Source organism: Exophiala spinifera (assembly GCF_000836115.1).
Source record: "Exophiala spinifera strain CBS 89968 unplaced genomic scaffold supercont1.3, whole genome shotgun sequence".
In the NCBI taxonomy this organism is placed as follows: domain Eukaryota; kingdom Fungi; phylum Ascomycota; class Eurotiomycetes; order Chaetothyriales; family Herpotrichiellaceae; genus Exophiala; species Exophiala spinifera.
The window spans coordinates 2,811,806-2,836,452 of NW_015622515.1; the positions used below are offsets into that span (position 1 = coordinate 2,811,806).

The 24,647-nt window shown below is 52.0% G+C and overlaps 6 protein-coding genes and 1 non-coding gene across 7 annotated transcripts; 2 read left to right on the forward strand and 5 right to left on the reverse strand.

The window, feature by feature from the left end:
- Positions 1-99: 99 nt before the first annotated feature.
- PV08_04757 (uncharacterized protein) lies at positions 100-4,446 on the reverse strand (the record flags this gene model as incomplete). Its single annotated transcript, XM_016379102.1, has 1 exon — positions 100-4,446. The coding sequence occupies one exon, from the start codon at positions 4,444-4,446 to the stop codon at positions 100-102; it is 4,347 nt and encodes a 1,448-aa protein (XP_016237779.1).
- Positions 4,447-4,984: 538 nt separating this feature from the next.
- On the forward strand, positions 4,985-8,587 carry PV08_04758 (uncharacterized protein; the record flags this gene model as incomplete). Its single annotated transcript, XM_016379103.1, has 1 exon — positions 4,985-8,587. One exon carries the CDS (start codon positions 4,985-4,987, stop codon positions 8,585-8,587), a length of 3,603 nt encoding a protein of 1,200 aa, XP_016237780.1.
- A 258-nt stretch (positions 8,588-8,845) lies between these two features.
- PV08_04759 lies at positions 8,846-8,935 on the reverse strand. Its single transcript has one exon. It is a non-coding gene; the product is annotated as a tRNA-Val (tRNA).
- Positions 8,936-9,806: 871 nt separating this feature from the next.
- On the reverse strand, positions 9,807-10,516 carry PV08_04760 (40S ribosomal protein S11; the record flags this gene model as incomplete). The annotated part of the gene is made up of 3 exons (XM_016379104.1): positions 9,807-9,875; positions 9,945-10,183; positions 10,336-10,516. 3 exons carry the CDS (start codon positions 10,514-10,516, stop codon positions 9,807-9,809), a joined length of 489 nt encoding a protein of 162 aa, XP_016237781.1.
- A 351-nt stretch (positions 10,517-10,867) lies between these two features.
- On the forward strand, positions 10,868-16,101 carry PV08_04761 (uncharacterized protein; the record flags this gene model as incomplete). The annotated part of the gene is made up of 2 exons (XM_016379105.1): positions 10,868-11,098; positions 11,149-16,101. The coding sequence occupies 2 exons, from the start codon at positions 10,868-10,870 to the stop codon at positions 16,099-16,101; spliced, it is 5,184 nt and encodes a 1,727-aa protein (XP_016237782.1).
- Positions 16,102-17,662: 1,561 nt separating this feature from the next.
- PV08_04762 (pre-mRNA-splicing ATP-dependent RNA helicase prp28) lies at positions 17,663-20,089 on the reverse strand (the record flags this gene model as incomplete). Its single annotated transcript, XM_016379106.1, has 1 exon — positions 17,663-20,089. One exon carries the CDS (start codon positions 20,087-20,089, stop codon positions 17,663-17,665), a length of 2,427 nt encoding a protein of 808 aa, XP_016237783.1.
- Positions 20,090-20,946: 857 nt separating this feature from the next.
- PV08_04763 (uncharacterized protein) lies at positions 20,947-23,461 on the reverse strand (the record flags this gene model as incomplete). Its single annotated transcript, XM_016379107.1, has 3 exons — positions 20,947-22,747; positions 22,807-22,951; positions 23,062-23,461. 3 exons carry the CDS (start codon positions 23,459-23,461, stop codon positions 20,947-20,949), a joined length of 2,346 nt encoding a protein of 781 aa, XP_016237784.1.
- Between the last annotated feature and the right edge of the window lie 1,186 nt (positions 23,462-24,647).

Consider the following 24,647-nt stretch of genomic DNA (forward strand, 5'->3'; position numbering starts at 1 on the left):
GTCAACCGTGCCCGTCAACGATACATAGACCAAGTGTTCGCTGTGTATTTACCATCTTCGCATCTTCAAAGTGTAGACGGAGAGCTTACGCACACCTTCTCAAACATCGTTGGTGGCGGCCGTGTTACCTCGTTCTTGATTTTCCCTTGCTCTTCTTGTCTGCCATGCAAGTTGCTGCGACCTCCCACCTAATCTTCTGTCGTTAGGCCCGATTTTGCGCCTGCGCTTGACCATCTGGACACTTCCTCCTGCAGCTCCCCGTCGCCCGCTTGACGTTGCCGAAGGTTTGCTACCCTGCTGCGATCGAGACCTAGTACTCCCACCATCTGTACTATGCCTTAGACTACTGGCCCTCGAGGTTGCCCGGCCAGTCAGCAGTGACGGGCGCGAACCCCTCCTTCTCGTAGGTAGAAGTTGAATGGGGTCGAGCTCGGATTCATCACCAGAGAGCTCATCGGCTTCTTCACCACCCTCAGACACCTGACCACTCGTCTCGGAGTACTCCGAATCATCTGTCTCTGAAATTTCTGGTACTTCCAGTGTTTCTTCGGTCGAACTGCCTTCACCACTCGATTGAGTCAGATTCCTGTGGCTGGACACGCTGGGGGAGTCCTCGGGAGGCCGTTTGCGTTTGGCATGGCGAGACAATAGTGGTGATTGACTACTCTCCTCTCTGATGGGGTGATTGGATTGTTCCGCTGTGATTGCATTGGCTTCGGTCGTCCTCGCAATGCGCTCTGATGCCATTGGGATTGCTCTCCTGGCATTTGCTGGTTTCTCGCCCGGTTCCCAGAAATGCTTGCTGACAGATTCCGGATAATTGTAGTTGTAGAGGAGTTCCTCACCAGGTTCGATGAAGCGCCTCGCAAAGAGGCCCAGCCGCACCACTCCACTACACCAGAGCTTCTTCGGCTCAACATTGATATATTCGTCAAGCTGCGAGTTGTTCATGAACCTCATCTTGTTTCCATAGTTCGAAGCGTCGATCTCCTGGGTGACATTTATTTTGAAAAGATATTCTTGCTTCAGCACCGAGTACATTGCCCCTCTTCTGTCTCCTTCGCGGATGTTGATGATTTCGCCAGTATATTCCCCAATAAACTCCCCAGCAGGGATGGCCGCCTTGCTGTAGAGGCCATAGCCTTGGACCTGACTTGGCGCTTTGGTAGTAGGCGCAAGCAGACCGAGTTGGATGCGATTATTTCTGCATCGTCCCTTCCTGATCTCCTCGTTGTACTTGTTGTTGGAATCCAGGACTTCGAGGACGCCGCATTTGCCGCAGAGGAACGGATCACATTCGCGATTGTGGGACCAGCAGTCACACCGGCTATCTTTGAAGCAGTTTTTGTTTCCTCGCATAGTACACGTACAGCCTCGGAAGCGTCGCTTGCATGACTCGTCACAGCCACACATTCGTTCACAATGTACTTTGCTTTTGGAACAGGAGCAGGCCGGATTGTTGTAACAAGGCCCCTCGTGCGAGCAAGGTACGAATGCTTTTCGATCATCTAGTTCGGCACTCCAGGAGGTGTCAATGTTTGGCGGCGGCGGCTTCTTCTTCTTTCGTGCATGGTTGATCCGCTGAGCGGTACTACTGTCAGACGTGATCTCCCCATCCACACTCGGGTGAGCTTTGCTTGCTATACGCCAAATAAAGTACTCAAAAATCCTCATGCAACTGACATCTTTAACAATCTGCGCAATGAGGCACGGCCCTCGCTTGTTGTTGAGGTAGAATTGCAATGCCTTATCAACCACCACTTTCTGCGAGTGTGATTGAAATGGTTGAAATTTGACCTCTGTAATCTTGATATTGCGTCTTTGAGTGGTGTCCCAGAAGCATGATGACCCGCAGAGCTCACCGTCCTCAAGAATATGGCGGCGCTGTGTAACTGGACGGAAGTCTCCGTCGACTGTGCCGTCCGCTTGCCTACCGAGGATTTGCCTCAGAGTTCGCGAAGGGTCGACGCAGAAAATCCCACATGTATGCGATTCACACCCAGTCTTATTTCGCATTGGAAGCGAAATGAATTTCCGGATGTTGTGATCTCGCTCCTCATCATTGATGAAAGCGGTGTCACTGATAAAGGCGGCGATGTCCTCGTCGGGGTCCTTAGCTCCGGAAACATCTTCAGCAGGCTCTTCATATGAACCATGATCGGGACATTGATGGCGGAAGCAAATGACACAAAGTTCGAGATCCTTGTTGCGCTTCGCACTGGGGTCTTCATACCGTGGCTGTATGAGCCCACCAAGTGCTATATGCCAGAGACTCACGTCGGTAGCTTCATGGAAGGCATATGCCGCGATTCCAGCAAGCGCAAGGGTTTCGTCGTCAGGTTTTGGGAGACTGCTGAAGGTTTCTTCGAAGTGCGTCCGCCTACTGTCAGGGCCAAGTCCACATGATCGGCATTTGTTGGATTGCTCCTCCCTCAATTTTGGAATATCGCCGACTTCAATGTGACGCTCAGGATCAAAGTGTGCCATCATGAAAAAGTATAGCACATCGGTGTCCTGTATCTTGAGAACCGACAAGAGGTCTTCTGCCCAAGGCTTCCACAGCCAGACAAGTTCCTGACAATGTCGCTGGGCGACTAAGCTTTCAAAATTGTTGTTCAACCTCTGATATCGCTCTTCATACTTTCTCGTCTTATCTGGATCTTGTATCTCATCCTCTGCATCGTAGGGATGATATTTAGCTGTCCGGAATCCGGGCGAAAGGAAACTTGAAGATACTCTCCCAATGGCCTTGTACTTTGGCAATATTGTTCCACCAGTCCAGAATGACGTCTCACACGCTGGAATCAGCTGCAACTTCTTGCTCTGGGGCTTGATCAGTGAGGCTGACTCTGCTGCATATTCAGATCGACGTTTTTCTGTAAGAACGGCGAAAGGGTCAGCTGCCTTAGCATCAACCACCGGGCCACTTCGCTTTCTCATATCCACAGAAGCCTGCCTGAGCTCGGCTTGCACCGATCTTTCTCGGCATGCTTGTTGGTCTTTTCTCAGATTCTCGATGATGGCTTTCATTGTCTCCAGTCTGGGTTCGATGCGAGCTACGGAAGGGGTTGTATTTGAATCATCAGATGCGAAGCTGTCGTCCTCAATCATTTCTGCAGTCGCGCCGTCCGTCTGGGCATTCTGATCAATGGCTTGCTTCTCTGGTATATGGTGAACAGGCAGGAATTCCCTTTGGTCGGGTTTTCTTCCTCGCTCAATTGCTTCGCCAGAGAGTACATTGGTCCTCGCACCACCTATTGCTCGTTCTTCATGCTCTGGCCTCGTACGCCGGAGAATGCTCTGAGTAGCCGATTCCACTGGACGTTCGAACCTTAGTCCGGGAGCGCGGTTCTCCTGATCTGCTGGAGATGCTCGCATTGTCCCGTTGGAAGGCCGCCCGATAACTTCGTGGACAGGGTTTACGGGTCTCAGGCGATACAATGGGAGGCTAGATGATTCCGCTGAGATACTGGGTTGAGGGCCATGAGCATGTTGTCCATTGTGAGCAGAAGCCCCTACAGCGCTGCTTACGGGCCCTCTCGATTGAGTTGTGCTATATTCCCTAAGCAATGGTGAGTGGTCAGACCTACCGGAACGAGGATCTTCAGCTGGAGGCTCAGTACTATTATTCGTGCGTATTGAATTATCGTTGATCGTATCTGGAAGAGAACTTCGTGAGGATCTGTACACGTTTTGGCTGAAAAGGTTGGGAGCGATACGCTTGTGTCGGTCCTGGAGAGTTTGATTGATGGAGTTCGCTAAGATCGGTCTGACAATGCTTTGAGAATTTGTCGCTGTGGGCCGGAAAGGCACACGTCCCGGTTCCTCAGGAGATCTTTGGTGTGCAGGGTCTGAATATATCGAGGCCGCTGAGAAAGTTTGGAGAGAAGTCCTCCCAGAGACTGGGGCTTCTGCCATCCCCGTTCTCACCTCATACCCGCCTCTCGGCTGCACTTGCGGCTTCCGAGCAGAGAAATCTAGAGCTTTTCTACGTCCCACGAGATTTGTCTGTCCTCCCGTAGAATCAGTAGGCCGTGGTACAATGCGTGGTGCTCCTGCAGAGGACTGATTTATAATTACGGGCCTAGGGAGGATAGCTTGTCCACTGTCTCTGATTTGTGGACTTTGCCTGGTTGAGAATGCCGAGCGCAACTGTGAGGGACTTGACGTAGACTGCTGCGGTTTATGGTTGACCCGACGCCATGGGTTGAGTGAACGATCACGCTCGTTGTCAGATGTCAGGTCCACCCAACCCGGCTGGTGATCTGAGTCTTCATCGTCCGAATCGCTCAAAACAATGGGGTCATCCGGATTTCCATCAAAATTGCTGGCATTTGGACCTTGACGAGGCGATGACGCTGAGAGCGTCGGAAATCTGCTCGGAGGTTGGCGCGAAGTATTGTTTTCTTCCCCTGTGGGAGTACGGTGTGTTGCTGGAGTCGCCATACGAAAAAAGCCACTCATCATGTCGGGGGCTGAGTTACAGCGCACCAATCTGTGAAGAGGGCGTTGGCGGTGATGAAGGACGCGACTTGTGGAGGCGTCACGCGGCGCCCAATGACCTATGGCTTAGGCCTTGGGTATCTTCACAACAACGGGCGTCATAGTTAGATGGAGAATCACGTTGAATGCGACTGAGGTCGAAAGCGAGCGGACCCTGGCGGTGAATGAGGCTGTGGCTTTCCAGACGCTGGTGAATGCACGAGTGAGTGAGCACTGAGGACACTCGAGAGGAAAGTCCAAGGCCAATGTTGATGTGAATGCGCTGATTGGCGCCGCCAGCCCCGGCCGCCGCCACTGATTCCAGGGGCCAACATGGGTCTTGGCACAGTTCAGCCTTGGCGGTCAATTCGGTGCCTGTCCACCTCATCTCGATGCCCAGTGATACAAGGCAACGGGTGACATGAATCCATGGTTGGGAAATGTCCATAGACTAACCAATCTTCTTTGACCCTTAAGCCCTCCTCCAGTGGCAGCTTTCTCAATGCCATGTTCAATCAAGGTACGCTTCTCAGATACTGTCCCGAAAAACAGAACGCTAAATTTTTTTTGGCAGACGCAAGCCTCCTGTCTTCCAGTCACTGCTCTTCACGCCACCAGAGTTGGCGGACGCCGAGTTCTTCTCGCTGGGGCTGGGCCTAATCTTGAGATTTTTGGAGAGGACGGACAGACTCTTCTTTCTACCGAGATCTTCAAAGTTCAGCCTCTTCATGGTTTTCACACGCGTTGTGACACCTTGACTGGGAGCACCAGCAATGTACTCAGCATTCTTTTCTGGGGAGGGAAGCTGGTGCGAGTTGGCAGATTGGTCATAACTAGCCTCGAGGCTACGCAACTCGATCTTCAATTAGGGGATGAAGTGGACATAAGAGACTGGATTCTCGATGCTGTCTTCAACGAGTTGGGTATATTCGTGCTTACAGCGCATAATATACTAGCGAATTTTGTCGTCGCCACAGATGGACATGCACTCAACATAGATCAGAACACCTTGCACACGATTCGTGGTCCGGGATCCTTCCTCTACTCAGGCGACTTATGTGTTGCTGATTCGAACCTGCTTATCGTTGCCGCTGGAACCGTGTTTGGCGAGATCCTGGTCTGGACATGCTCCAGGAATGGCAGTGGCCAGCTAGAATGGCATGCATCTGCAAAGCATGCCTTTAACGGGCACAAAGGTTCTGTTTTCGGTGTCACAATATCCCCGAAACTCGTTCTAAGTAACCGGCCAACTCGCTTGCTTGCAAGTTGTAGTGATGATCGCACAATTCGAGTGTGGGATATCGGAGACCATGGCAAGTTGTCTTCGGAGCCTGATCACCGTGTTATCTCGACAGAGACTGGCTTTGGAAACTTCAGCAACAGCGAAAAATCCGAAGTCGCTTCTGCATGGGGCCATGCATCCCGTATTTGGGGTGTTCACTTTGCTGGCCCCTTAGAAAGGAGCGAGCAGACAAAGATTCTGTTGTTGTCGAGAGGAGAAGATACAGTATGCCAGCTCTGGTCCCTAGACCCAACACCAGAAGCGGGTATAAACCTGTTGTCGTTATGCAGCGATCGGCATCATTCAGGAAAAAATGCATGGTCTATGTGTTTGGACAATGACGACCAAGGTCCGGTCGTGTTTACTGGTGGTGCTGATGGTCAGATTGTATGCAGACATTTTAGCCTGCTCAACGCCCTTGATGATCACCCATCGAAGACATCAATACCAGCCAAAGAAATCACAAAGTCACAGAAGGCTCTAAAACAGTATGTGCCTATCTCGGGGAGCACGTGCTTTGCGAGCACCGACGCAGGGGATGTGTACAGTATAATTAATGAGAACGGTGAACTGAAATATACACATCTTTACAACAGTCCTCTCCGTGGTGGCATCATGATGTGTCGAGCTGACACGCTTGGGGTTGTTCTAATAGCTCAACAACGAGGTGGTCTATTCGCACTTACGACCGACAGAGACAACGTTTTGCTGGCCGTATCTTTACCCACCACACTCAGCATCGTGTGGTTCCAGGTCGCTTGCACTAATCGACGCCTTGCAGGTCCTACCTGCGTCGTTGCTGCATTGGCGAATAAAGAGACAATGGCTATCTGGCTGAGGAGAGAAGGAAATTCACTTCGAGGCCGATACACGAAACTTCTTCTTCCAGACTCGTTTGTGGTGGCAGCATGTTGTTACCACGAGTCAAGCCAAACATTGGTACTTGGCTCTCGTGCTGGTGCGCTCGCTGTCTATGCCGCTGTGGCAGCCGAATCAAGTGTAGCAGAAGCGTCCTTGTGCGTGAGACACATCCATGGTACTGATTGTGTATCCTCGATAACAATTCTTGAAACTCCGGATGAGTCGCGGAATCCTACAAACGGCGCGTATTTCCTGACGACAGGCCGCGATGGTGTTTATGCCGCCCATCGACTAAATTTACCAGATGTAACCTTTTCGACAATCCATACATCGAGGCCTCCTTTTGGGCCTTATATCGAAGGGTCCTATTTGACTTTAGGCGAAGAGTCTCTAGGGACAGATTCAAATGAGTTAATCCTATATGGCTTCCGCTCGACGTCCTTCATTGTCTGGAATGAAACCAGACAGTCAACATTGCTTTCAGTTGAATGTGGCGGCGCACACAGGACTTGGGTATACTATGATTCAATCGCGTCGAAAAGCACGATCTCAAAAGTGGACGACATCCGCACCAGCGGCGGGACAATGTCGTTCATATGGACTAAAGCTGGCAGTCTCAATTGGTCCATGAGGGATGGGCGAGATCATACAGTCATAAGGACTGGTGGCCACGGCCGAGAAATCAAGGCAGTGGCTCGCAGCCCAAAACTTGTTCATGGTGACGTTGTGATTGCCACAGGAGCGGAAGATACGAATATACAACTCTCCCTGCTTTCTGATGGCGAGAAACATCACACAGCACCTCTCGCAACTCGAGAAGGAAGTCTGCTGCCTCATAACGCGCTCGATGACGCCGCCTTTCGTAGCATAGCTACTCTGAGGGGACACAATGCAGGGCTACAACACCTTCTTTTTTCTCCTTCAGGAGATTATCTCTTCAGCAGTGCTGGTCGTGAAGAATTTCTAGTGTGGAAGCTGACCCCGGATGTGCCTTGCATCAAAGTTGGGACGGTTCTCTGGGATGTCATGCCCAAGGAAGACGAGGACTCTGACGCGAGGATAATGGATTTTGATTTACGTATCAAAGGGACCAAGAAGGGGGTTGGCGTTCCAGGGGAGGGTTCTCATGAGTCCTTCATTGTGACACTGGCATATTCGAATGGCAAGTCAAAGATCCTCGAATACACCCCAGCCGCAGTACGCAACCAAGGCACATTTGTGACTCTACACCAGGTCCACTATGGTTCGTTCTGTATCATGCAGACGTCTTTGCTATCATCTCCGTCGCAGATGATTTCGGCTGGAACAAATGGGTTTCTGAACCTCAATCAGCTTGGCATTTTCCTGGACCCGGGCTCTGATGACTATATACAAGCTGCACAGTCAACAGACACGACAAGGCTCCACAAAATCCACCAAAGCAGTATTCTCTCAATGGACATCATCGCTCTCGATACAACAACCTCTTTGATCGCAACAGGTGGAGATGACAATGCGCTTGCCGTTACCCTGTTTTCAAATTGCCATCTCTCACAGAACGATCGACTCTTTCGAACAGTGGTCATCCCTCGAGCCCACGCTGCAGCCCTTACAGCGGTCAAGGTCGCCGATGTATCAGGAACGGCAAACGTTTACACTGCCACCATCGTCAGTGTTGGGAACGATCAGCGCGTGAAAGCGTGGAGAGCACGCATCGACGTATCAGAGACTGGCAGTGCCCGCGATCGGCCTCATGCGACCACATCACAGCACGATACACTGTGCGAAGTGATTCAGGTAGAGAGACTGAGTTCGGCGTGGACATATGTTGCCGATGTAAGCGGCGTTGAAGTTGTCCGCAAGTATGGAATAGACCAACAAGCCCCAAGCAGTTCCGAAGGGGGAGAAGTGCCCAGGTCGAGCGACAAGTGCGAGATCATGGTGGTCGGCGTTGGCATGGAGTTGATGAGCGTCAGTTGGTAAAAGTTACCTACCAAGATAGGTAGACGGTGTTCATCGTGACCTGAACATTCTCGACTTGGTTTTGGGTCTACCTTCCCTGTAGTTATTAAACTCATGCCCGATGTGGTGTTATCTAGTACCATTGTCTGTTGGCTTCCGCCCACGTGTATGAGCTGGTCCTCGGCAAATGTTACAAGTTGAGTCTGGGAACTTCGATCCTGTCTCAATACACCAAATATCTCTCGAGATCCAAAAAAGCAAACGCCCAAAAAAGAAAGATAGTTCCTATGGGGATCGAACCCATGACCTTCTCCGCGTATGTTGAAGATGCTGTAAAGGAGATGTGATAAACCACTACACTAAGGAACTTTTTGTTCAAGTTCGGTTTGTGCGTCGAATCAGAGCTTATTCACGAGTGTTATAATATAGAATGGTGTGAATTTTTAGTCCCCACATTCCTGCCCGTTAGCCTAGTGGGCGTCTAAGGAATACCAAAGCGAAACTGACAGGCGGCCTCAGGTCAGCGTCAGGTACGGTCAAAGCAGTCGCAGGCGGCGCTGGGGATGGGGTAGGCATTGGAAGACCGTTGAAGCTACAGAGCCGTATCTTGTCAAGGAGCTACTGGACGGCAAGACGACCAGCGCATTGGAGAATTTGATGCCTCTGCGGCTGAGAATGCAGTCAGGCGGAACACAGCTGCATCAGATCGGCTACGGAAGTCCCTGATCATTGATTGGAGTTGTCGACAGCGAGGTCAAAAGATGGATTGAGGCGAATGACAAGGAGAAGGCACGGAAGTTGAGTTTCTTACCCAAAGTCGACCAGCTCGGGGTATCCACGGCTCAAAGCTGAAACTGGATGTGTCTGCCTGAGAGCATCAGCCCTCTAAAACATTCAGAGCGTTTGTTTTCGTGATGAAATTCCGCAGATGAAGACAATGCACGCACACACACACACACACATAAACACAAGTACGATATCATGGTCCAAAGACTCGGAAAGCTGATTTATTTCGTGAGTGTTGACTTTTGTTTTCAGCCGGTTTTGTTTCGTTGCCAAAAGTCGGCGCGGCTCCATGTCAACGGCACATCCTCTATCTCGATCTGTGCTTTAATCATTGACGCCGAATGATATCTTCCCATAACCATGGTCGCAAGACAATATGCTCATGCTTTTCTCAAGCCCCCACTCGAACCAACCAATTCCATTCCTCACTTCTGCTACTCAATTCGCCGCGAGCTTAGAATTTCTGGAAAGCCTTGACGGCCTTGCCGGTTCTTGGCAGGACACGGAGGACGTTGAATCGGACCTGGCACGAGAAGATTAGTTACTGTGACTCCCTTTGTTTTCTTTGCGAAACATCGAAGAGATTCCTTACAGTCTTGCTGAGAGGTCGGCATTGACCGACAGTGACGGTGTCACCTTCTTCAACACGGAAAGCAGGAGAGACGTGGGCGGCAAGGTTGGTGTGTCTCTTCTCGTATCTGGCGTACTTTGGGACGAAGTGAAGGTATTCTCGGCGGATGATCAAAGTTCGGTGCATCTTGGTGGAGACGACAGTGCCGGTGAGGATACGGCCTCGGATAGAAACCTGACCGGTGAAGGGGCATTTCTTGTCTGTGAAGAGGACTTTGTTAGTTCATGTCTCCAATTTTCCCTTTTCGCTTGCGCATGTCGAAAAACTCCCAGACTCGTAGTGGAACGAGACTTGAAGGTTCTCATTCCCAGCAAAGGAAAATAACAACAGGCGATCGACAAGGGTGACTAACCGATGTAGACACCCTCAATGGCAGTCTTTGGTGTTCTGAAACCCAGACCGACATCCTTGTACCATCTTCGGCCACCCTTTCCAACTCTCCTGCTCTTTGCAGCCTTGGACTTGTGGTTGAGGAAGATGTGTGGCTGCTTCTGGTACGCGCGCTCGGACTGGACTGTCAGCTCGGTCGCCATGGTTGCGGTGGTTGACTGGAAAGGTGCGCGAGTTGAGAAGTGGTTGTCGTCGTAGGTCCTGGCAACTTGGTGATGTGTGGGATTTAGGCGAAAGGAGTTTTGCTGCGCACATTCTGGATCTTGGCACCAAATTTCACCCTAGACCGTTAATGGCATAGCGTCTCTAAGTGTTAGTCACATGACTTCGCACCGCAGCCGTGTTTACAAGTGGATCTCCCCGGCGCGATTGGACTTGCGAGTGGGACGTGGATCTGGTCGCTTGACAAACATCGTTGTTATCATGTACACATTATTCAACACTCATACACTTTAAACCCGTGTACTGTGGCAGTTCTGCCTCTGCCAGAAGCAATGGCAGACTCTTCCACAGACCGTAAGTCACACAAACCAAAGTCGCGACAGTCGATCGCCCATATTCCGTCGAGTAGATCGTCTGCATCAAGGGACAACGTAACAACAGACATTGCTGCCATCCATGCTCGGAACAATGCTGCGCAAGCTGCCAAAAAGCGGTCGCGTGGCAAAAGCCTTGGTCCTGGAGGTCTTGAAGCTCTAACAGAAACCACGGGCAACTTGACAAAGGTATGTCGCAGCTTCATTTCACACCAGGGGGGAGTATGTTAACAAGTCAGACGCCGGTACCCTTTCAAATCAAGTCGATCCTCAAACCCAGTATACCTTTAACGCCTCCAAAGGCGATTCCTTCATTTGACGAGTTGCGCAAAAGAAGTACAGGGAAAGGAAAATCACCGGCAAAGAATGGCGCAGAGGAACTGCTCATTGATTTCTCGACACCAGGGCCGAACATGCAAAATCGTGGTGGCATATCGCTGGAGGGCTCAGAAAATGTGGCCGACCCATTCAGTCCCATGACACGACAGTCTCCAGGTAAATCGAAAGCTGCAAGTGCGGAGGCTCAGGAGCGCGAGCGCGAGGAAGAAGCGAAACGACAAGCTGAGAAACAAGCAATCCTAGACCGAAGAGCAGCTAGACGGAAATCGCTCGCAAATAGGCGAGTATCATTTGCGCCAGAAGCCACGCTGCACACATGGAGTGTGATGGAACTTGCGGAGGATTCTACTACAAGCTCGGCATCGAATTCGACCAGAAGACAATCCTCCATGACAGCACAACAGTCGCCGGTCAAAGTGATGCCTTCTCGCGATTCATCTGCGTCTCCGTCGACGCCGGTTGAGCAGCTAGAGAACCCTATGGAAACACCTTCCCCAGCACATCAACGAGATCTCCATCAGCAGAAACGTAGGAGGAGAAGCAGCTCTACAGCTAGAGAGCCTATGCTGGATGAGTCACAGTATGAGGTTTTCTCCTCTAGTCCATCTGGAGATGTCACCACGAATAGCAGTCCAATGCACGTTGAAGATGGCATAGAGTCTTCCGACGATTCGGACACGGATGGCGACACGGCCATGAGTATGGACGATGAGACCTCTCACACAGTAAATTCCCAGGATTCGGGATCGAGCACGCATTCTAGTTTGGAAGGGCGCCTGAGACAGGCAGCAGCACAGGCCGGCACCGCCGGTGTAGACTACGATGAGCATGACGAGGAAGATATGTCCATGGAGATGGCCACTGGCACTGTCACCCATGCTTTTCAACCTTATGCGCGAAAGCAAGTCTCCGAAATCAAGAACAGCGTCAATCAAGAAAACGGTAACTTTGTTGGCGAGTCCTCCCGACATGATGCCGGACGGGAAGATTCGAGTTTTCAAGTCGACGATGATGCACAGTCCCAATCTGAAGATATGAGCATGGACGTAACCAGGGCTGTCGGTGGTATTATTCCGCGACAGTCACCTGGTAAAACCAACCAAAAGTCCCCAAAATCCCGTCGCAGAAGCATTCACCCTCGCCGCTCGATGGGAAATGAATCTTCTTTTGACGAAACTATAGAATTTACCGTGATGCAAGGTGGCATCATTGGAGAAAGTGACAAGTCAGATGCCAGTATGACTCAAACCCGTTCGTTCGATGAAATGACCATGGAGTTTACGATTGCTGTAGGCGGGGTGTTGAGCAATGCAGACCGCCGACAGTCTGACATGTCAGAAGAATTCGAGGAAAATCAAACCATGGACATGACGGCAGCCGTCGGCGGCATATTGATGCCAATTGAAGAGCACACTGAACCGCAGACCGATGCTGAAGACGAGCAGACAGTGGCAATGGAGGAAACAAGGGCGGTGGGATCGATAATCAATCAACATTCTCCTGCGAAGAGGCGAGTTACGAGACAGTCTGTCGGCAATGCTTCTACTTCTCCACGAACCTTACCATCCGAGAGGTCCACTGCAAAGACAACTCCTCAGGCGACCCCACGGTCAAATACCAAAACCACACCAAAGACCACACCGAAGTCCCAACTGCATCGGACTTCAGTTGCCTCCGAGACAGGAAGCCCAAGTCTTGTTGCCAAGCCACAGTCTTCTAGCAGATCACAGCGAAGCAGTAGTAAAGCCTCAACGACACCTCAAGCACCGCCCCCAAGTACCCCTATCATGTCTCATCGACGACCACAAGCTGGTACTCCATCGCAGCAGATTACTCCGCTTCCGGAGCATGCACCGAGCCCCAACAAGACGCCTCTGTCTGCGAATGTGCAACATCGAGGTGCGTCACCAAAGAAGCTTTTCAAGGCCGAGATCAAAGCCAGAGCGTCGCCAGCATCGACGAGGAGAGAGGCAACTCTTAAGACCAACAGTTTGTTTTCTAGGGACGCAGAGACCGGACAACAAACACCTAGCATAATATTGCGTGCCAGCAGACCTCAGCTACAGCGAAGAAGATCAAGTGGGATTGGTATTGATAAAGCTGGCATAGGTTCCCCTCGAATTTCGGAGATTTTGGATAGAAGAGCTTCGATCGGCGACACTTCAGCAGAATTCAAACTTGGGGCCATCAAGCCGACGAAGCTGCGCTTTGAAGATGCGGAGCAACTCGGACAGGAGGTAGAATTGGAGCGGCAAGAAGAACACCGCCGAGAAAGCGGCCGATTTGTGATGGAACGAGAGGCAGATGAAGCTCAAGAGGAACAGACAACTTCTCAGCTAAAGGAAATGATTGAAACCATGTCCCCCCAAAAATTGAAAGCCAGCAAAATCAAAGGCAGGAAGAGTCTTGCTGTTGGTGGCGCCAAAGGTCTCCTGGGCAAGCGCCCAGCAGAGCTGGACATAGACGATGACGAAGAAGCGGAGTCGACGCCGAAGCGTCTGAAAGCTGTCTCGCGAGAAGGAAGCCCTGTCAAGAAAGTTCATCTGCCCAAGCCGCCCAGCAAAGACGAGACGACTGGTAAATTGAGCCTCAAGCTGCAGAAGTCACTTGCAGAGATGGCAGGTACAGTCAGATCAACGCCGACTGTCGATGCTTTCCAATTGGTAAGGGAAACAGTTCCAGCAAGTCCCGAAGCAGGAACGCGGTTCAGAGATGTCGTGGCTACCGGCAACGATAGGCCGACTTCGTTTGGGGACAAGCTTGACAATGTGGTCGGAGCAATCGACGTTTCAACGGCTCAATTAGAGGAGGGTTCTACCTCAGCAGAACAGGAGAAGATCTCTCTCCAAGACTTCCTGAACATGACTAACATCCACTTCATCGAGCTTTCGACTACAAAGAGAAGGCATACTCTGGCACAATCTATGCCTCAAAGGGAGTCGCAAGAAGGGACCACCGCTCCGAGCACTGAGATGAACTTTGTTGCTGCCGCGACGACGCTGCCTCTGCTAGAACTCTATCAGCATGCTACCAGAGAGTTGAAGTCGTACATTTCTACGGGTCGTAAGATCATCCGTTCTATTGAGGCAGAAACATTGGCTGAACAGCCACCACTTTTCCGAGAGTACCTGGATGCGAGACCGGATGTCAAAGTCATCATGGATAATCAATTCCGAAATGGAAAGGCAAACGCTCGCCTCCAGAGCAAAGAAGGATGGTATCAATGGCGTGGACAGCTTGTAGACGGTCTGAAAGCGGGCTTGCAGGGAATCAAGAAGGGCATGGCAGCAGATCTGGAGGTTCTACAGCAACAGCAGCGCGCTTTGGATGATGTAGTCCCGCAAGCATTGCAAGAGCAGTCGCAACTGGAGACTCAAGCCAACTCTTTACGGCAGAGCCTCGAAGAAATTGATAGCATCGATCACGAAGCTTTGGAGGATTTCCGCCAGCAATTACGACATGTTGACGAGCAATTCCTTCAAAAATCTGCTCATCTAGAAGATTTGCAGCAGCAGATGGAGGAGAAAAACGACGCTCTCATTGCAGCTGCAGATTACAAGGCCGAGCTACAAGACCAAATTGCAGAGTCTGAAAGGGTACGAGAGGAGAACAGAGGCGTGCCAGTCGCCGAAGTTTTGGCGCTCAAGTCGAGGGTCGAAACCGTTGAGAAGAAAACGGGTTGGCGTCTCCTAACTGCCGAAGAGGATGTCGATGAACCCAACGAATTTGGGCCCGCTCTTGTGATGGTGTACAAAGACGAGCTGCGTTTGTTCTTCCATCCTCAAGCCTTCCAGTTCAAACCCGAACAGAGTGGACGACGTCGATCAGGGAGAAAGTCTGCATCCACGTCTGGCCCGTCTGCTCCGATCAGTTTAACATATGCCCCCGACCAGGACGATTCTCAAGCTGGCCCACCATCATTATCTACAGAGAAACGGTTCTTCCTCCAATTGATTCGAAGTCAGCTTCACGCATTTGCGATGATGCCCAAGGGCACCATTACTGCAAAGACGTTGTTGTCTACGGTATCAAACGGCTGGAGCCTGGCCTGCAGAGTGTCTGAAGAGCTGAGACTGTTGGGTTTGGTGGGCGTGACCACTGTTTCGATTATGGGTGACGAGAAACTAGGGGTCAAGGTCATGCTGCTGTTGCCTTTTCGAGGCCGAGTTGATATTGAATTTGCTGTCACGGTGACCATATTGAACGACGGCGAAATCGTTGCAACCTCTGTCGTCACTGCTACTGCTGTTTATGGTGGTGCGGTGAATACCCTGGCTGGCAAGAACAGGAAGGTCCAAAATGCTTTGGGCAAGGAAGTCGAGAGCCGACCTCTAGGTGACGGAGCGTGGGTCAGCGCGATTCATGGTTTCAAGGCCTGGGTCAGCGCGCAGGAGAAGGCGAAGGAAGAGAAGACGTCCAAGAAAGTCGAGGAGGTCGCGTCTGTACCTGTTGTCCCTGCACCTGTTTCGACTCATGAAGCTTCAGCACAGGTTGTATCTCCTTCTACAACACAACAACGACGACAACAACAAGAGCCACATCACCCGCCCCCACCTTCGGCTTCATCGCCTCTCCGGCGTTCTCCTCTCGCTCCAAAACGGACAAACGCGATACAGAAGAAAACACTACCTGTGTCGAAGCAACGGATCGAGAAATTCAATCTGTCTCGGGTTAATGTCGAGAAGGAGAATTTCAACCCCTCGCTCTCAACGTCGAGTAAAGGAAATGCAGCGCACGACGGGAACGACTGGGACAAGGAGATTTCGAGACCTGCTATCCCGCCGGAGATGCAGGAGGCCATGATGCATACGCCCATCAAGCGCGTTGGCGCGTTGAGGCGGAGTCCGATCTGAGCCTGAAGACCTCTCTGGCTCCGAGACGCAAAGACTTATACGAAAACGTAACGTGACCCATTGGATGACTGGAAAGGCTGGAGTGAAACGGGGCGTACTGCTGATTATGTTTGTTAGCGTTAGGTCAGGTAGTTTGTCCTGCTTTTGAATATGACGGTTGATTTCATCATCACTCGACAATATCCCACTTTATGTAGGGAGACTGCAATAGTATCCGCGCAGGAAAGAGAAAGCCGTCAATTGATGTGAGCACTCGCAAATGTAGTAAATTAATTATACGGATATAATGTCAAGCCTGCAATGAGCGGTAGTTAGATGCCCCCTCTACGGTGAACCGTACAGCCGCTGCAAGGCAGGCCTTTTTTGAACGTCACATATCCTTTCCACAACAACTTGCTGCCCCGTGTATGGCGCGATACTGCGTCCGGCGTTGGTCCCTTTTCCTTCCCAAGAATGAACCGCTCGTTGACTCTGCCATTGCGGCGTGGGCTACGCTGCCTGCAAGCGACTTCTTCTTCCGTTGAGTGCTCTACCTACGACCCCAAAACACAGGAAGGCCTGTCACCGATGTGAGAGGGGCAACCGAGTGGGTCGTCATCAATCAAAGGAGCCATGTCCAACAAAGACCGGCTGTACGTTTGTCTCGTACGTTTGTCTCCATGCGAGAGGAGGTCGGCCTAGAATGCGAGACCTCGAAGATACGTAGGTGCGGTTCTGTTCCGAGAGTATTGCGTTTTTTTTTTTTTTTGGACGCAGATTGTCAAAAGAAATTCCACGAAACAGCAGCTATCACTGGGCGTTGATGGTCGGTCCCAAGACCGAAAGGCCGGCAGAGAGAAAAAAAGAAGACGAAGAAGAAGGTGCGCGGTACCACGCGAAAGAAATCGTCACTCCGGACGGCGGCGTACGTTGGGAATTCGAGAAGAGATCCGTGTCGCTCCGACCGTCAGACATGGTCCCGGTGCGCATCTTGGTCGGCAAGGTCACCGATCCGGCTCGGCTTGACGCCGTCTTGCGGCAGACCCCTACGAGGGGGGCGGCGCGGAGGGTTGGAACTGCGTTGCCTGGCTGAAGGAAGCGCTGGAGCTCGTCGGCAGGGACCAAAAGGCCCTCGGAACAAGGGTGCCTCTCGAGTGCCACAATGTTCGCAAAACCGCCATGGACTGACTATAGTCACTGTGACCGGAAGAAAACGGACGGCAGGTTTTCGTCATCTGTGAAAATATGATCCGGAGAGGCTCCCGACGCATGACCTAAAGCGCAAGGAGACAATCTCTTGACACTGGACAAATTACGAGGTCCCGGTGGTAGATGGAACTGTAATATCATCGCCGCGTAGGGTGCTGTTGGCAACGACGATGAAATGCGTTATGGGGTCCTTTGAGGGATGGGGAAGTCCCGTGGAGTGGGAAAATCGCAGTATGGGTTCAAACGGTATTGTGTGTTTTAGAGGGTATACACAAACATACATGAGTGCATGGCTCATCAGGCCAGGATGGCGTCCACTTTGTTAATTACGTGAACTACCTAAGGGTATCCAAAGTTTGGTTGCTGGGTGTGTTTACCACCCGCCACCACCGCCACCACTCTTCCCGCCACCAAAGCCACCGCTTTCATCACTTGCCGTGATACCTTTCTTGCTCGCGCCGCCATGACCACCGCGCTGGCTCTTCTGCTGTGCTGCTTCATGCTTTCTCAATTCCTCCGGCACTCTAGAGATGCTACTCTTCATGAGCATCTGCTTGAGATCGTACAGCACATCTGTGTCCTCATTGCCCAGGAACGTGATGGCGACACCACTCTTCCCTGCACGACCCGTACGACCGATACGATGGGTATAAGACTCGATATTGGTGGCCATGTTGAAATTGACGACGAGACTGACGTCGGGGACATCGATACCACGACCTGCGAGATCCGTGGCGACGAGCACGTCCGTCTTCCCGTCTCGGACAGACTGCAATGCAGCCTCACGCTGGTCTTGTGTCTTAGAACCATGTAACGTGACGGAGCTGAAGCCCATAGATTTGATGTCTCTGGCCACAGCATCGCAGTTTCGCTTGATGTTGACAAAGACAATGATTGGAGGTCTGAATTCGCCCGACTGGAGAATCTCATTGAGCCGCTTCTTGCGCTTGTCTTCACCAGCGACGAATTCGACGCGCTGCTCGACCGTGTCGACTGCCTCGCCGATGTTGCCGATGGTCACGATGGCTGGGCGGCGGAGGTACTTGCGTGCGATGCGTTCGACAGCCGCGGGCATGGTAGCCGTGTACATCATTGTCTGGCGGTATCGATCTTTGCCACCGAGATGCCTGGACATAGCTCGACTATCCTCGGCATCATCGGTGTCCGGCTTTTCGTTGGTCACAGGCAGGGCATCCAGGATTCTGTTGACGGGCTCCTCGAAACCGAGATCGATCATACGGTCTGCTTCATCCATAATCACGTAGCAGCACTGCTCGAGAACGATGATGCGTCGGTCAATACAGTCGACTAGACGGCCTGGCGTGGCGATGATGATTTCTGCGCCATTGCGTAGATTGTAGGCCTGTTCTTCGATGGAGTGGCCACCGACGATGGATACGACCGTGAAACCCAGCGGTGATGCGAATTTGCGAGCTTCTATCTCGATTTGCTGTGCTAATTCACGTGTCGGGGCCAGGATGATGGCATAGGGGCCGTTGTTTCGCCGCCATTCGTCCTCGTCTAGTCGTGGGAGCTCGGCAATGTATACCAGGAGAGGAAGAAGGAAAGCTGCCGTTTTACCAGATCCAGTAACAGCAACACCAATAAGGTCGCGGTTCTGGAGGGCAATGGGAATAGCGGCTCTCTGGATAGCAGAAGGTTCTGTGTAGCCAACTTGGTCGATGATATCGAGCAAACGCCGCGGAAGCCCCGATTCCTTCCAATTACGCATCGGATTCGGTATACCACCTCCTTTGGTACTGATATTGAAGTCTTCTTTGAATATTCGCCAGTCCCGCTCGCGCATTTGATCGAGTCTCTTCTCGCTCCAATGCTTGTCGACTGCCATGCGACTCGACTCTTCTTTCCGTCTGCGCTCCATCTCTAGGATTTCTTGCGCTCGCGCTGCACCGGCCTCAACATCTCTGGACTGCAGGGCTTCGGCATATTTCCGGGCGGCTTCATCCGCAGCCTGTTGGTCGAAACCACCAAGGCGACCGCGACCAAAGAAGGTTGGCTGAGCGCGTTCTTTGTATATAGGATTGTAATCAGGGGTAGTATCTTCTTCAGCGTTCCATTCAAAGTTGAATTTCTTCTCTGTCGTACGTCGTCTCTTTTTCGAGGCCGAGAAAGTCGAGACATTGGTCTCTGCGCCCATATACCTTTGACGGATCAGGTCCACCTCTGCTTTCCCGGTTCGATCTTCATCCGCCTGTCGCTTCTGCGTTCTCGAGTCTGCACCGAACGATATGGACTTGGGGGCTGTAGGAGGAGTAAAATCGACGCCTCTATTACGCTCTTTAGATCGCATCGCGCTTGGACCGGTAGGTACTTCGCCATTACGAAAAGCCCGTGGCCCTGTCGGTGCCACAGATGACTTTGAGCGTCCAGCATCTTGAGGCGCTTCAAGAGGCGGCGTTCCATTATGGCCATTCTGAGATTTCGCGCGGGCTGCGGCTTCGACTTCGTTCGCACGTTTCTCTAAGGCAAGCCGTTCGCGCTCGGCACGGGAAAGGAATTTGGGCTTGCTCGCAGCTAAGTCAGCCTCCCGCTTCTTCTTCAGAAGATCTTCTACAGAAAGAGGTTGTGACTTCGGTTTCGTCGAGGCCCCCCATCCTTTCTTCTTGACTACCGCGCCGTTGGTAGCGGGCGGGGGCGGCGGGGGCGCAAGATCTGACGGCGGAGGCGGAGGGGGCGCAAGCGTTGATGGTGGAGGCGGAGGAGTCTGTGGTCTTGATATAGGGTCAACAGGCGGCGCGGGGATGTCAGCATCGTGGCCGTTCACCATTCCAGTCGCCATGAAGGGCGATAACTGTAAAGTTGGGTTCAGTGCGGGCAGATTCTGGGGAGACCGGTTGCGGACAGCGAGCAGATTCTGTGGATCAGATCGCACAGTCAGGTCTCGGGAGGGTTCTGTAAGAACTCAAGTAAGGAAAGGTGAAGAGTGTGATCGCCGGTTATAATCGTACGAATGGGAATATTGGGTGTTGACTACGCCGCTGGCAAATGCTCTTTAAGAAAGAATATCTGAGATCACTCTGTTTTTGGCTTAGTGCGATGCCGCCCTACTGCTCTTCCCAGCAGATCTCCATCTACGCGTATGACATTCCAGCAAACCACTAATAAATCGAACACGATGGCTCCTTTTGGATCCTTCCAGCAGCGAGATTGATCACATCCTCTGGTGCGAACGCTAATTGATACGTGTCGCCAATAAAAGCTATGAGCTAAAGATAACAAGTGAGATACATCTCTTGTAAAGATCGTTCGGTACAGATCTTCCCGAAACCTGCCTACAATACCCCCTTGTGGACACATATTGAACTTCTCCAACTCGAACCACGCTTACCTGTCGGTCATGGATGTCCAGATCCGGAACGCTCAGCTTCGCCTCACCCACGAATCAGCGACAAGTACTATGCATCATGGCACGGTCAGTACAGCGCTATACCAGCATTCGTAATGCATTGGGAAGGACCATATGATGTGCGCTATGGAGGTTCCCAATACCGACGTGCAATAGAAACACAAGAAATGGCAGAGATGGTCCAATATAGTTGATGTGTACTGTACAAGACTCGAACCTGCTGCTCACTACAGTATACCATGAAAGACTCGTATCGGCAGACTGGCTACGAAACCGAAGTAAAGAAGCAGTCACCCCATCCTCCTCAACAGCGACGATAGATCTGCTCGACAAGCCTTTGTTGTGGGATGATCTGCGCCTAAGACATCTTCGTAGCCTGACGCCGCACGTTGATACAGAACCAAGGCCTGCTGGAAATCTTGTCTGGCATCGAGTAGATGAGCCAGATTGTAGACGCTCGTCAATGTGGAGGGATGATCCACCCCCAGCTCCTTCTCTCTCCTTGCCAGCGCCCATCGATTCATCGCCTCCGCCTCCTCGTACTTTCCTTGATTTCGCAGCACCACAGCTAGATTACTCACGCTCATCAATGTATCGGGATGATCGGCCCCTAGTCCCTTCTCATGTCCCGCCAGCGCTCGTCGACTCATCGCCTCCGCCTCCTCGTACTTCCCTCGGCTTCGTAGCACCTCTGCCAGGTTACTCACGCTCGTCAACGTGAAGGGATGATTCTCGCCCAGCTCCCTCTCCCTTCCCGCCAGCACTCGTCGGATCATCGCCTCCGCATCCTCGTACTTGCCTTGGTAATGCAACACAGTTGCCATTAACTCTAGACTTTCGAGAGATTCAGACTTTTCGTCTCCATACAGCGCCACGCGAATATTGTAAGACTCCGAGACATGTTCCAATGCCCCGATATACTGCCCAGACAACCATAGAAACCACGAAACATGATATTGGAGATATCCTCGGCTTTCACTCGTGAGGATACCTGTCCCTTGGTAACGCAATGCGGACTGCGCGTGAGGGAGCAGAGTCTCGCACACCGGCCAGTTGTTATACTCTCCGGTGGGAAAGCTGGCTGCTAGTACCACAACCGCTTGCTCCACACTCGCATCCTTCTCCCCCTGCTGCTGTAACCAATATCGCACCGATTCCTGCACGAGAGGGTGGATCGAGATCGTCTTGTCCGCCGCTGACACCACCAACGAGTATCCGGCCACAGTACCCAATGCCTGGCGCCAGTCGGCTTCCACACTCTCCGTATATTGCACCAATGTTAACGGAATAGCCTGCCCTTCCAAAAATGCCAGGAATGCTAGAAGTTTGGCAGCAGCTGGATCGCGTTGTCGCATCTGGTCGAAGGACAGCCTCCACGTGCGAAAAACTGAACTCGAAAATCCCCGCTCGCGGCGAGGATCCTGCAGTTCGACACTCAACTGCTTCATCCGTTCCGATTCGCTACTCTGAAACAGGTTCAGATAGTCCGCAATGGTCATCACATTCCGGTTGATGAAGGCCGCCGCTTGCGTAATCGCCAGCGGGATGTACGCGAGCGATGTGAGCAGCTCGTCTACAGTCTCCTCGGAAGGCCGGGCGCTCTCTTGCCTGACCTTTTCCTGCAGTAGCAATCGCGCTTCTGGTAACGAGAAAGGTCCCACAGGGATGGGTGACGCGATCTGTCCGAGGCCATCCGCTACATCCTTATTTCGCGTTGTGATCAGGAGCCGTCTTGACGGATCCAGAGTGCGAGGTAAATAATCGATCAGTGGCTTCACCGAGGCCTCCTCGTCGTCATCATTGTCACCGTCGAGATCACCGGTAGGTATGACACCTAGCGCGAGATTGGCATCATCCACATTGTCAACAATCAGAAGCCAGGATCCGTTGTCCTCATCGGCCAGCCACGCCGCCACCAGCTCGCACGCATCCGTCTTGGGGTCGTCGCATCCGGGTAGTTTCAACCGTCGTGCCATTTGCATGCAGGCCTGTGCAAACCGACTTCTCGTGGCCGCATACATCCAGAAAACGTGTCTGCGTGGATACCTTTGGCGGTACTGGTACGCATACGCAATGGCAATTTGTGATTTTCTCATCCACCGAGTCAGTACATCGGAGTTTCTCCTCACACGATAGTAGATGATATTTACCCAACCCCACCCATTCCACATAACACCGCCCGCTGATGTCGCTCAAGCTGCTTATCAATAGCCGATGAGATGGATTCTCTGGGGATGAAGTGAGGGTCGGCTTCAAACGGTACCGCAAATATCGTTTTGCGAGGTGACGGTTGTCCTGCAACATTGTCAGCGTCTGGCTTTTACACTACCCCGATCCGCTCCAGGCCGTTACACACCCCATCCAGCCCGGGCCAGTCCTAGTCCCGCCGTCATGGTGTTACATACCCGATACTGCCGAAGGGCTTAGGTCAGTCGGTATAGACCCACGCAACTCTGTCTCCCATCGCGTGAGCTCCCCCAACACTCTCTTAAAACCCGTCTCGTTTAGAGAGGCAAACTTAACCATGTTGCTATGGTTGGCGTGAATACCGATCGGATTGTATCCAGCAAATGTGGCCGACTCCTTCGACACGACCTTCCCCACCACTGGGAGCGGGAGCTCCTCAAAGAAGCATGTCACCTCGAGTCGCCGATTGCTTTCTCTCAAGTCTCGAATCATGCCCAAGAATCGAACTTGGACCGACTCCAACAGCTGATCATCCGTCTCCAAGATCTTGAGCAACGACTTGTTTGTGGATTTGACCATTCCCAGAGTCGACGCCGGCAGTCTCGCCCAATCGGCCATCCAGATTCCTGCTTGTGGTGTCCCCATAAATATAATCCCTTTGGTGCACTCGAATATCTGTTTCAAATGACTCTCGGGGTTGTTGCGCGACTGAAGGATCGCCTCTTTGCACACCAGCCCGCCCAGACTGTGGGCCACGAAGATGAGGGGACGGTCAGAGGCATGATGGCTCGCTCGGTCGGTAGTCAGGTCGTTAAGGAGGTTCGAAGCGTGATCTATCAGTCGATTTGACGATGCAACTGACCTCTTCACCACGTATGCATCATAGCCGTAGGTCACAATGCGTGCGCTTCGGATCTGCGGTCATAGCAGACTCTGCGGCCACGGCTGAGATTGCCCCTCTGCCGTCCACGTAGTCTCGCGGTTGCCAGTCAGGCCATGAACAAAGCAGATGTCGACCGTAGCGTCAGCACGGTCGTGGAGCACCTTCACTCCGTCCGGGAAGGCAATGGTGGGGCCTGGACTTGGCGATGATGATCGCGAATTCTCCGTCTTGCGTTGCGGGGTCCTCGCGGGGTTCTCGCGGGGTTGAAGATTTTGTTCTTGAACTTGCGCATGATGGTGAGTACATCTGGCGCAGGTAAAGAGAGTATCGCTCCTACCTTACCTCCAGGCTCGGTCAGGAATTGCAGAAGTCGTCCAGCTAATCAGACGAGGCTGAAGTTGGGAGCAGCTCGCAGGTTCAGCTCGACGTGGCGCTAAGCCCGCCCCTGACATTGGCCGAGCCCCTTCTCGCGCCAATTCATGCTTATCAATGCCTCCTGGGCCATTATATGCCTGACCTGCAGAAGACGAGAGGAGAAAAGACTCTTCCCATCTACTCATGCGCTATTAGCAGCACAAGTCATGTCATCCAAATGCCAGCATGCAGTCGCGCCGACTGAGACATGTATTTGATGCTTGTTAGTAGGTACAGTGTTTCGGATATGGAAGCAAGCGTGAGGGGAATGTTCGAGAAGACTGTCCAAGGTGAAAAAGATATGTGTCTTTTTTGAATCGTTTGAATTGGAATACACGGAACCGGCATCCACTGTGTGGTACAAACAAGCTGAAGTCAAGCCGACTTGCGAAACCGGTACAAGACTGGCAAACACATAAGCAGACGTGGCATATTTCAGGCAATGGTTAACATCCATTTGTGATGACCAAACAGGCCGAGCCAGAAATAGCCAATCGGATGAATTTT